The 13,802-nt window shown below is 37.7% G+C and overlaps 1 protein-coding gene across 1 annotated transcript in view; it reads right to left on the bottom strand.

Moving 5' to 3' along the window:
• The window catches only part of OCRL (OCRL inositol polyphosphate-5-phosphatase), a 66,532-nt gene that overhangs the window by 37,051 nt on the left and 15,679 nt on the right, over nucleotides 1-13,802 (bottom strand). Inside the window, 2 exon segments of the mRNA XM_063084911.1 lie at nucleotides 7,120-7,158; nucleotides 9,912-9,991. Coding sequence (XP_062940981.1) covers nucleotides 7,120-7,158; nucleotides 9,912-9,991 — 119 coding nt within the window.

Below are 13,802 nucleotides of genomic sequence, written 5' to 3'. Positions count from 1 at the left end.
TATTACGTATGCTGCTTTCTCATGCCTGTGGAAACTATAAGCTCCTTAAGGGCAAGAGGCAGACTGCATATACAGGTAACTCAACACTTTCAATAGTCAGGGTGACCAACTGTCCTGGGGTCGTCTGGGACTGAGGGGCTTTCTAGGACTCAGGACTTTCAATGCTAACATTGAGAAAGTCCCAGGCAAATGTTTTGGTCACTTTACTGGTGACAATGATGTCAGACTTCACAGAAAGAAGGCATTTAATAAGCAACTGTTGAACGGGACTCTTTCACACTTGTAAAAAACAAAGATATGAGAAAATGAAATGAAAATCCTAGTTTCTTAAAGTGGAAAGCCACTTCTGAACCTTTGGCTTACTTTTTGTTTTCTGCATTTCCTGTTGTTTCTATATTTGTAGAATAAGTTAAAAAAATGAAAAATAAAATTACTGACCAAAAGGGAAAAAATGATAAAAATAAAGAAATAAATGTTAAAGAAGGCAACCAAGTAAACCAGAGATAAGAAAATTAATGAGAGTGCCACTGTAGAAAGGAAAAACAAGAGGAGGAGGAATGAATAAAGTGTCCATTAGGAGCAGCCTCGAAGATACAGGGAAAAACTCCTTCAGGGCATAAGTCCTCCTTTTCTCCGATGATTTATATTAAAAGTGGTTTAAAAAAAAAAAAAAAAAGAACAGTTTCCATCTGGTAGAAATTTAGAACAAGAACACATATTCTCTCTCTCCCACAAGTGAAAGATATATTTTAGCAAGTATAAAACTGACCTTATTTAACGGCCAGAGGATTCCAGAAATTGCTTACAATACAACACTGGATGCTCTCTCACTATGCTGTTTGGAAAAGAGGACAAATTATCCCACAACCCAACCTTCTACTTTTCTTCTCCCTTCCAGAACCCTCTGGACCTCTGTGACCAGTGAGCACGCTATCAACTTCATCTGAACATTCCCTCCACCTCTCAGTAGTTCTCAAGTATGGATGTACTAGAATTTCCAGAGGCACTTTTAGAAAATACTGACACCTTGGCCCACCCTGGGACAATTAAGACAGAATCTCGGGAGTGAAGCCCTGACACAGGTAGGGTTTTAAATACTCCCCAGGTGATTTTACTGTGCGCCCAGATTAAAAATCAGAGTCAACGACAAACTGGCTTCCCTGAGAGAAGCACTTCCCCCACAACCCTCTTAATGGAGGATGTTTATATTCTCTCACACCTGATGTAATTTAAGGTTGGTGTCCTTATTTGTCCTAATACTCCCCCAGACAATTCTCCTTCCTCCTCGCTCAGGCAAAATCCTTTCTCCTTTGAGGCTCACCCATTGGGCACTGCCATTTTATTCCCTTCCTTCCTGTATGAGATTATCCACCACCCTCCCCAAAACTTCAGAATCCAGGATTTAATACCTGACTCATAATACTTCCTCTCCACTGAAACTCCTGCCATTATTTTGGGTCCCTTTAAAATTAGCACAGGAAACCCAGTCAACACCTTTAAATTCCTTATCCAATGACCTTCCCCCTCCACCTCAACCACCATTCCCTCAGTTCCTACTGGGACTCCCTCAATTATACCATGGATTTTTTCATTGTAGAAACACTATCACCTCACAAACTTCTAATTCAAACATCCCACTCTGACCTGGTATTCCTTTCAGCTTACTTGCTCATTATCCCCACTGAAATTGTTCTTTGACTTATGGGAACCTCCAGCCCACTGATTCCTCCACTTGCTCACTATCCATCAGCTGCCTTCTGCTTTCACTTCCCTTTTTATCAAAGAGATGCCATCATTACACTCTGTTGTAAATACCCAGAACTGCCTTACTTCTGTTCTTCCACAGCACCTACCTGGCTAAATTCTAACCCTCAGAAATCCCACAAATTGCCTCTCTGTACTTATACCTCAGCAACCAGAAGGGGTAAATATGCATACTTACACCCACACACCCAGATTGCTGTCATTATAAATTCTTGACTGCCAACCTCAACTGGGCCCTCTATCATAGCAATAAGTTTCCACAATCAACTAGTCTCTTTTAATCCACTCTAATATGACTTCTACACCCAACATCCCTCTGAAATTGCTTTAAGTTCACCAATAACCTCCACATTGCTAAATCCAATGGACACTCTTCAGTTATCTTATTAGACCTATTAACAGAAATCAACAGTTGATCATTGCTTGAAATAACCTCTTTCGAAGGCTTCTATGATACCATACTCATCTAGTTTCTCTCTCTCTGGTCACTAATTTTTAGTGCCCTTTGTGGTATCTCTTCCACTACCTACCCTTTTAAAAAGTAGAGTTCTTTGAGTTCAATGCTAAATCTTTTTCTCATTCTATACCAGCATTGTCCAATAGAATGTTGTGATGATGGGCACGTTCTGTAACTGTGCTGTCCAATATGGTAGCCAATAAATACACGTGGCTAATGAGCACTTAAAATGTGACTACTGTAACTAAGAAACTGAATTTATAATTAATATAAGTAGGCATATGTAGCTAGTGGCTTCTGTATTGGAGAGCACAGCTCTATATGCAATCATATCATCTCTCATAGTTTTGAATATCATCTGTGTGCTAGTGGCCCAGACCTTTCTTCTGAGTTCAGACACATACATTCAGCTGCCAATTTATCATATATACTCAAATGTCTCAAAGAAATCTCAAACTAAACATAGCCAAAACTGAATTCATGATCCTACCCCTCAAAGGAAAACTCATTTCTTCTGCAATGTTCTTATTTCTGCAAATGGGACTCTCATTCACATTCATGCCAGAAATTGGAAATTCATCCTTGACACTTCTTTTCCCTTCACCCCCTACATCCAAAACAATTCCCATTGATTTTACCTCCAAAAACATTTACTGAATCTGTCTACTTCTCTCCATTTCTACTGCCACCATACTCTCTAGCATATACTGCTGAAACAGCGTCCTAACTGGTCTCTCTGCTTCCATGCAAATGACACCCTCGAATAAAATTCTTCATATTCTTCCCATTTTTTAAATACAAAACTCCAGATTCAATACTATGGTTTACAAAATCCTGCCAGATCTGGCCCTAGCCTGTGTAGGGAAAATATAGGAAAATGGTCAGGGTCCCTCAGATGTTCAGAATCTTGCTGAGCATTTGATGTAAATATGCATGTGTGCCCAGGTGTTCCCTGGCTATTATCTAACGTAATTGCGTATGTGCGCCCAGGTGTCCTGGGTTATGGACTTAAGTATAAAGGATGAGTGGCTCTGATCCACAAGCCGCTCCCCTGCCCCTGGGATACCCCCAGAGAGGCTGCTACTGCTGCTGGAGGCTGTTGTGGCAAGCTGTTGCTGTCAGAGCCCCCCAGATGCCCCGAGAGGCCACTGCCACGGCTGCTTCCGCTGTTACTGCCGCTGTTAAGCAGCTGCTGCTGCTGCTGAGGACTAAGCTCGTGTCGTCTGCCAATGGCTCCCAGGATCTTTCCCAATTACCTAGCGTGGACCTGCGTATGAGAGGTCTATGATCCAGCCTGGCATGAGAGGGGTCTGTGATCCAGTCTGTACAATGGATTTGAAGGGTCTGAGCCCTAGCCCTGACAATACAAATGGAAACTTAATATAACTAAAATAATGAAGCGTTTTGGCTTTAGTTATGAAATGCCTAGCCATACAATTAGCGTAGCTATTGCTTTAACAATACAATTGGCATAGTCACTTAGCAATACAATTGGCATAGTTATTAGCTATGGCCCTAACCCTACAGCCTGTATTACCTTGGTGCCCAAGCCCTGCTCTAGGCACCCTGGCCTTTCATTTCAGAGAAAATGTCAAGCTACTTCCTAACCTGGGGCCTTGTGGTTTTCCTCACCTAGAATACTCTTCTCTCCCCCGTCTTCACCTGTCTCTTACTTAGTCCCTCTGCTCTCAATTTAAATAAAACTTGTTCAAAGAGGCCTTCCCTGACCACACTGCCTAACTTAGTTATCCCTCTTATAAACTTTTTGTACTTCTCCTTGATAGCACTTATCAAAACTGCAATTATATATCTGTACCTTATCAGTTTAAAGTCTGTTTCCTGCATTAAAATCCATGAAGTACCATAACTGTTTTGCTTTCTGCTAATATCCCAAGAAACTAGCACAGTGTCTGGCACAGAGTAGGTATTCATATTTTCATAGAATGAATTAATAAATTATAGGCATCTAGGAGACACTACTACCAAACAGCACAGAAGCAAGAACCAAAGCAAAAGCAGCAAACTTATCTATGTTTTTCTCTACTGATTCTTCAGTGCTTACAACAGTGCCTGGCAAACAGAAGGCACTAAACAAATATTTGTTGAAAAATAAATTAGGGAGCATTTAATAATAGGAAATTAGTACAATACAGTCCATCAATAAGTCAAATAAAAAAACAATATAATCATCTCCGTAAATATTGAAAAGACATTTGATAAAATGTATACAAAGAATACAGTATACAAAGGTAATTCCAAAAGTTCATGGAAAGATTCATACTGTCTTTTAATTCTCTATTTTTCCACGAACTTTTTGAAGTACCCTCATACATTCATGATTTTAAAAAACACACAAAATTGAAATAAATGCAGTTTTTAAATATGGTTTAAAAAAAAAAACCTGTCAAATCAACAGGCCGTGATGCCTTTAACAGTGAGACATCACTTGAGGCATTCTCACTGAAATGAGCTAAACGAGGATCATCATCATTATTTAACACTGGTCCAAAAATTCTCATTGGTGTAGTGAGGCATGAAGCAAGACTAATAGTTATAGCTACTAAAAAGGAGACAATATTATTACTGCAGATGATTAAGGCTATGTACCAAAATGAATACAGAAAATATTAAAAATTTCAGTAAGTAGCTGGATAAAAGATAAATATCCACAACTCAAAAGCTGTTCTGTATAGGAGTAATAAGCAATCAGAAGATAACAGAAAAAAATTCCACTCACAATAGCAGCAAACAAATAAAATCCACCATAAAATATTTAACCAAAATAATACAATATACATGAAGAAACTGTAAAATTTTACTGAGACATAAAAGAGATGTTACCATGTTCCTTGACAGTGGCTAAATTTTATAAGGAAGTTAACTTAATAAAATTTGGCATAACCTATGATGAAACATTGGTCATTAAAAATCATGTTTTTAAATAATTCTAAGTGACATGGGAAAACATCACAATATAATGTGAAATAACAATGAAGGATAAAAACTATATACAAGGATTCCAATTACGTAAAAAAAATAAATAAAAGACTGCAAGGAAACACATCAAAATGTTAACCACAGTGATGATCTCTAGATTGCAAGGGAATAATTTTAATTTGGTACTTTAAACTTTTCTTAATTTATAAATTGCATAAAGATGTACTACTTGTATAATCAGAAAAAAATTATTTAAAAAGCACTTAATACAAACAATACATATTTACCACTATAATCAGGCCTACCTGACAAACCCAAGGTGGTCCTCCTGCAACATACTGTGTGCTTTAGAAGTTTATGTATGAAGCCCAAGGATCAAGATAAAATCTGGTTTCAGTGCAAATGCTACTAAATGGGCAGAAATAATGAAGAATTTTATTCAGCTGGTCACTTAACTATTCTCTCCCTATGATCCAGTAACTTGAACTCTGGACATAGCAACACATGGCTAATTTCTATGTAGGAGAGGCTAATGTATGGTAAAACTAATGCCATACATTAGGTGCTCACAAGAGAAAAGGCACAGCCACTCAGTTTAACTTTCCAGCTTTGGATCAAAATACTTATTCACACCCAGAACAGGATATTTCAGTATCTTATTTCAGCAGCAATGTCAGTTGCTGCAGAACTGCCTTTGCTCTAATTTTGCTTTTTCAGTGTTGTTTTACCTTCTCCTTTCTAAGCACAATAAGACATAGATGTTATTTTCTTTCTTGAATACCTGCAGCTGGGTTTACTTAGTCTTTCAGGATCAGCCCCCTAAGACTTCCAAAATCCATGACCAAAGAAAAATCCAAACCAGAAAGAGCCTACCTAAACCGTTCAACACAAATTAATTGTGCCAAGGGCAGGGACAGTGTCTAAACAAAATTATGTATAATCCATAACCCCAAGCTAATAGCCAAGCCCCACTCATCCAAGGACTCAACGAAGAGATAAGGCAACCATTTGATTTAGATACATGTGGTCAGATACTCTTTTCCATAGCAACCACACAATAGTCATGGTAGTAGTCAAGTGCCCATTTTCTCCTCCCCATAACACAGTACCATTAGATGATAAACAAAGAACAGCTTGCACAGAAAGTCTATGATGATTTGCTTCAAACAGATAAAAGCTAGAGAACAGAAACTGTGAAAAGGAAGAACATGTTCTCTCTGATAAATGGATGCTTTGAAGGGATGGGGCTTAAATAAAAGACCAAAATTATTTTGAAAAAGAAAAGGAATGCCTGGACAAGCAATTTAAGGGACTCTGTAGCCTTCCCAAATAATATAACAAATAAAAGAAGACATTATGATTTAACATACAAAAATAAAAAGAGGAAGGAAAAAAAGCTTAAAGCATAACAGCCGTTGAAAAAACAACAAAAAACCACCCATAACCCTTATGTGCTTTACACATTTTACTAGCCTTTCCCATAATAATTATCAATTCTACAGCAACGATTTAACTGATAGCAACAATAATGATAGCTCAAAGAAATTCTACATTAGAAAAGCATATCGTATTTTCAATTTTTATCAAGATTCTTACTAGCCACCTGTTTTTTTCTTAGGCTTAGCCGAAATGTTTTTGGAAGACAATACTAATTTGTATAGCTGCTTTAAGAAAACGAAGACTATAGGATAAGACAGTAAAATTAAAGTTGTGCTGGGCTGAGCCCGTGGCGCACTCGGTAGCGTGCTGCGCTAGCAGCGCGGCGGCGCTCCCGCCGCCGCGGGTTCGGATCCTATATAAGCATGACCGGTGCACTCCCTGGCTGAGCGCCGGTCACGGAAAAAAAAAAAAAAAAAAAAAAAAAAAAAAAAAGTTGTGCCCAAAAAGATGTCTTAAATATAGACAGTATTCATGTCAATATTTGTTAAATGAAAATCAACACCATTCAGAAAGATACTCACTGTTTGAAGGTATGTCAATCAAAAGAGTTTCTTCTGCTTCTGATAGGGGAAAAAAAAGAGAATAGGATCAGGGAAGAGAAAAGCATTCATTACAACCAAAAGAAGTATATGCCTAAGTAAATAATTACTTCTCTCAGTCATTACTCCTAGGTCTTAGAACATGTTAAAAAAATACTTTGCTCTTTTTTGTTCAGCATTTTTACAAAAAGGATCTTAATAGCACTAGGTTCTATAGACCATAAGCAATTCAACTAAAAAAAAAAAAATGAACTGAACAAGTAACCAAATGGAACTCCTCAAAACAAATCAAGGAACAACAAATTAATAGTAGGGAACATAACAACATGTTAGTTCAAGTGAAGGCAAGTTTAATCTCCTTCAACTATAACATACTGATTTAACATAATCTAACTGTGTCCTTTAGATATTTCTTACAGAAAGCCAAGGAAGTGACCCTGAATTTTCAGTCTCTGAAAATTACCCAGTGACCTTATTACCTCTGCCCCTTATAGAAGCACAATATAGCTGAAGTTCCTTGCTTTCAAGCTACAATTAATACTTGCAGGCCCAAGGCCTACCATCCCCAACAAGAAGCACAAAGTAGTACAAAGCAGTCTGCAAGTTCAGAGTTTTCTTTTCTCTCGATGGCTCTCCTGGACTTACTTCCTTACCTCTAGTGTCTAGAACCAACCTATCTCTTTCTCTCTGGATTTGACAAACAGCACCTGCCAGACCTTCCTTGCTAACCGAGCTCTGGGTACTGACTTCTTGGAATTAGCCTGGATCTACCTTGGTCAGATGGAGTAGTCTCAGCCTTTTCTAGCTCCCTCATAAGACCGAATTGTATATTTGGCTCCATTATTCAGGTACAAAAGAAGCAACTGGTAAGAAGCTAAGTTGTCTAATATTAGAAAGTAGTCTCAATACTGTAACTAGCATGATGAAGCAAGGGAAAATAGGGCACCAGGACACAGATATTATATGTTTGCCACTGTTCTTCAGTAACTTTTAATTCTGTAAAACCTGTAAAACTTTTAATTTACAGACGGTTTTCAAAATACACGTATAGGTCGGGAAATAGAAGGTGAAAACTCAAGGACATACTGTTTTCTAATCATGGGGGACTATAGTATGTGCGTGCACATATTTTCCCAGATTCCACGAAACAGCACTACAATCTAACAATTGGCTGTCTACTTCTTATTAAAAACAATACTAAGAGAAACAGGGTAAAAGAGACTCCAGAAGTAGTACAAAAAGGTTCAAAGCAAATAAGATACTAATCTAATGTCATGTTCTTTGGCTTTTCTCCTCCATATAGGTGCTACACCTTAAAAAGTGAGGTGGTGACCACAACAACTTACTATAGCATACAGGTGCCTTGTTTAATAAGTCTCTCTCACACAGGGCAGGCTAAAGACTTCATTCTTCTATACAATGTAGACACTTTCACTGAAGGTATTTTAAATTCTTAATATATGCTGTCTTAAAAAGTCATACCCACTTAGTATTTTCACTTACAGAATAATTCCTGAGGAAATAAGATTTATGTACAGAGATGTTCGTCACATTACTATTTATACTAGTGAAAAATAACCCAAATGTCAAACATGGGGGAATAATTACATTATGAACCATTCATAAAAATGGAATAGTACATAGCCATTAATTCCATGGAAAAGTGCTCACATATCATGGCATGTGGAACCTACAAAAAAATTGCATAGGATGATCCCTACCCACCCTAAAAGTTATATGTGAAGAAAAAAGGAAAATGCTTGGTGTTTATCTCTGAAGGATAGGAATTTAGGTGACTTATTTTCTTTATGCTTTTCTGTTCTTTTCAAACTTTTTACAGTATGTATATATATTACTTTTGCAATCAAAAAAGTTCAATACAGTTTAAGAAAGAATCCGTGCAAGGTAGGATTCAAGTCTTCCAAAAAGCTACAACTGATACAGAATGCTTCTGCCTGATGAAACCACTGGACCAGCTGGAAACATAATGCATTTGTTCTCTAGTAATCAATTTCCTTTCTAGAGCAATGTGAGATGACAGAAGCAACACCTCCTACACAAACCTCCCAATTTTTGAGTTTCATTGTAGCAGATGAAACAACAGATTTTCTGTGCTCAGTCCCCAAATTTGAGAGCAGGAAGCCAAATATTTCCTCCCCAGAGTTGATTTTCTTATGACTCACTGTAAAGGTATGAGTATCAGCACAATTGAGTGTAAGGTATTACAGTCTGGCACAGTGTGTTGCCAAATGTCTTCATTTCAAATAGTGTTGGGAGAAAGTGCTGACTGTGTGTGAATCCAAGCGACCTTGATACTTACAATGAGCAGCGTGTCAGTTAAACCCAAGAATGTCATTTAAATCCACATACAGGTCAGTCAGCATAAAAGACTACCTACACGTAATAGACTGCATACACTTCTAAGCCCCGCCAGGGAAACAGGTGAGGCACCCCCCCGCACACACACACGAGAGGGTACTTCTAAAAGTTCATGGAAAAATAGAATTAAAAGATAATACCAATCTTTACACAAACTTTTTGAAGACCCTCCGTGTGTGTGTGTGTGTGTGATATTTCAATACAACCCTTCAGCACTCTTAGGCAAAGCATTTATCATTTTCTCAATGGTGGATTAGTAATGTTATCTTTTTATGCAAAGAGCAATACATCTCACCTTACATGCAGTGGCAAATTTAAAAATGTATAGTACTACACAATGCAATAATGACCAAGGAAAAACACTATAAAACCAGCAAAACAATTGAAGCTAGTACCTTGTACACATCTGAAGTGGCTATTTATAGGAATGATATCTTGAACACGCTGTTCCTTCTTGTGCAACTGGATTATTAACCTAGGAAACAGAAGAATGCATCAATGAATAGCTACTGAAAAACTCAAATGTTTAGCAACAAAATACTTTGCTGTTTTAATACACAAATCTACTCTCTATTTATTAGACTTGCTGCGTATAATTCTCTGGATCTAAGCAGCATGACAGCTAGATATTGCTCTAGGTCTAAAAGGATATTAGTAATGATCAATATCTGAATCCCCACGCTGTCCTATATGCCAAAAAGAACGTATAATAATCTATATTCCAAAGGCAATTTACAATCTTAAGAGCATAAATTACAGAGTATACATCTGCAGAGCGTGCATACCAGAGTGAAGAACTAACAGCTAGATGTGAACTCCATGAGGGCAGGGACTAACTATGGCTGTCTTTTCACTATAGTATTTCTAGCACCTAACACAGAGCCCAGCACATAGCAGTTGCTCATGTGTGTTGAATCAATGAATTAGAAAATCCATAAATTAGCTTTCCAATTGTATTCCCATGGCTTTTACCAAAGAATGGTTCTCTCTCTTCGCACATTCAAGTTCATGGAGGAGTAAGAAGGGATGCTCAGACAGCTGGGTCAGTCAAAATAACCCCAGTGACCAACAAGGTGGCAGATATCACAACCAGAATGCCTTTACATCCCTCATGTTTTTCCTCTGGTTTCCTCAATGCTGGTATTTCTACATAAGCATGACTGAACTTGGCTCCCTAATAAGAAATGGAAGACTTCTAAATCCATATGTACTCATGAAATATTAATTTTCATTTATTCTTAATCTTTAGTGGCCCAGAATCAAGGTATAAGCTACTGGTAAACTGCCATTCTGAAAGTCAACTAGCTTCCCCAAAGTCAAGCACTCTGCAGGTGTTTTTTTTTTTTTTTCTTCCTGAGACCAAAAATCAAGTATCACATCCTCCAAGAAGCTTTCCTCAATACCCCAAAGCAGAATCAGCAGCCTTATCCCCTTTGCTTGCTCCTCTAATAGAGCACTTACATGCTCCATTGTAGCGATATCTATTTTCCCTCACTGACTTGAGCTCCTTGAAAGCAAAGACCCTATCATATTCAGTTTTGTCTGTAGCCTAATAGATCCTCAATAAATACTGGTTGAATAAACAAACTAGCTTAATTAAGCCATAAGCAGAGGTGAACTTCTAAAAGCAACTTTTCAACTTCTAAATAAAAAATATCATTGTTTTGAAGAGTTTGATTTCTATTTTGTTGTCTTTTGGAGGGACTTGCTGTTTTTGCTTTTTGGACTTTTTTTCAAATGCATTAACTTTTCTTTTTGATCCTGCTTGCATAATTTTCAGGGGTTTATATTTTAGGTGATTACAGGAATATCGTGCAGGCCCTTTTCAACCTGGAAAGTTCATGAGTTGAGCAGAGAGTCTTATAAATCCAAATGGAGACCAGAAACTAGATAAAAAGCTGAGAAAGCAAGGGTCAAGGAGGAAGAGCTTCCATTAAGGAAAAATGTACACAAACCACTATAATCTCTAAATACGTACACTAGAAATGGTGCTGAACATTAGAAGTAAAGCTTCAACCAGACTATACCGTTAAAAAAAATCACAAAGCAAAGATAAATTGAGAATTTAAGTGAATTCCACAAACATTTATTGAATATGTACTCTGTGTTAGCCACTAAATAAACTGTGCAGCAAAACAGTAGAGATAAAAATAAGCATAAAAATTCTAACTAAATGTAATTCTTCATTTCAAAACAGAAAGATTAAAAATAATAGGTATATGACAAAACAATGAAAATCAGAATTGGTAGTTGTCAAACAGAAAAGAGTGACAAATCATAAACACCAACTAAGAAATACTTTGCAATATCTAAGCAATTACCTAGGAAATACTTTGATTTGTTCAAGGAAGGTTAAAGGTCAAACAACAGGTTCTGCCATTATTATCCTTAAAAAAATGAATCTTAGTGTTTGAGTCCCTGTTTCCAAAAAAACTTATTTTCAATTATAATTATGGTTTCTCAAGTAAATTTCTCCTATGGTTGATAGTAGTTACCACAGACCTAAAGATTACAATAGGCTTCCAGTTCTAAGACAAAAAGGCCAAAAGTAAGTTCTGGACATCCAAGTCACGAGACGGGACTGACAGACCAGAGTTTGAGGTTTATAGATAGTATTAGGTGTCTCCAGTAAATGATATCAAAATAAACTTCTCAATGTAATTCTGAGATATATTGTGTAGGTTTGTATCTCACCAACGCTACTACCTGTGAACAAATGCTTACCTTTCTATGCCTCAATTTCTGTATCTAAAAAAGGGGGAATATAATACTTCTATTTCATAGTAACCCTGACATGAACTAATTCATGAAAAGTGCCTAGAACAGTATCTGGCATGTATCAAGCCATCAAAAGTTAGTTGTTGCCACAGCCCCACAATTTATACAAAACTGGAACACAAGAATTTGGTTTTTCTGTGGGGAGGATACAGTCAGGAGAGCTACCACTGCGGAGTCTAAAAGTTCTGCTATACAAGAGCCCAGATAGGATGAGGCGCTTATCTCAACACCAGACGCTCACTCCCTTATTAGATGAATAGAGAGTTCCAAACCTACTAAACGCAGGGACCAGATCCTGGGCTCATTTCAACAATGTAGCTGTTCTACTCAATCCTCCTAATTTTGTTTTCACAGAAGAGGAAATCAAGGCACTAAAAAGTTACTTGTTTGCCCAAAGGCCACATCTCTCTACCCCATCCTAGCCTTTGGAAGTGTAAGTGGTGTTAAACTTTTCAACTCACTTTTCTGTTGAATTTAGTTTTATTAAATCTATCTTCCAGGGTTTGATGAAATCTGGGAAAAATAGCATGAATTTCACACATCAACAGAACTGACCAAGCAGGACCTAGCAAAGAGCTACTTCATAGAACCAGTTGATGTCCAGTTAAAGTGGCATCGACAGTCTCAGAGAAGAGCAGGTTAGGCCAATGGGAATTTCTTCTGTGTAAATTAGACAGCACAGGCACAGAGGATGTAAAAGGCGAGACAGAAAAACTGTTTTTAGGCAAAACCCAATGTTGGGAAGTGGCAGGATTTAAGTGATCAACAGTTTTTAAACTGGTAAGGAATTTGATGTCAAGAAGCCAGTAAACAACCAAGGGAGGTGCCTTGGGCACACAGGCATAGGGGCCTATGACACAATGGTCACCATGGATATTTTCAAGATGAGGCATTAGTGGCAAATGAGTGAGGTTAGCAGCTATGGTGCTAGTTTATCAAGATAATCTTTTCATCAGTCAGTCAACAGTATTTACTGAGCTCTTATGTCTAAGGCAGAGTAGAAGGTGACACACACTGATAAAATGCTAAATGTCATTTATTTTTCTACGTTTCATTACCTTTTCTTTCCAACAGCCAAGTCAATAAATGAAGCAGTTACTGGCCTACACTAAAACCATTACTGAGTTAATGAATATGCCTTTGAGCAAGTGGAATAAGGGGGTGGAGAGGAGGAACCAGTTGAATGGGTTTAAGACAAGTCTGTGACATTAACAATGAAGCGTTTACATAGCACTTTTACTTTTTGTAAACCACTTTCGCATTTATTATTCCCTCAGTTATACCTCCAAAGGTTATAAGGTAAGCAGTTAATGTTTTAATTCAACTGATGAGTTAACTAAGGCCCAGAAAGCTTTATTGACTTGCCCAAGATTACACAACACGTGTCAGTTGCAGAGGCAGGAACTAAGAACCCAGCCTTCCTGCTTCCCCGCCTACTGAGTCCTTCCACTGAGCAACACTGCCAGGCGCAATCCGGAGGTTTGGACGTTGGGGACAAAGCACCGTGG

This window comes from Cynocephalus volans, chromosome X, assembly GCF_027409185.1.
Source record: "Cynocephalus volans isolate mCynVol1 chromosome X, mCynVol1.pri, whole genome shotgun sequence".
In the NCBI taxonomy this organism is placed as follows: Eukaryota; Metazoa; Chordata; class Mammalia; order Dermoptera; family Cynocephalidae; genus Cynocephalus; species Cynocephalus volans.
Note: the sequence above shows the minus strand (reverse complement) of the source record. Positions and strands in the feature narration are given on the sequence as shown.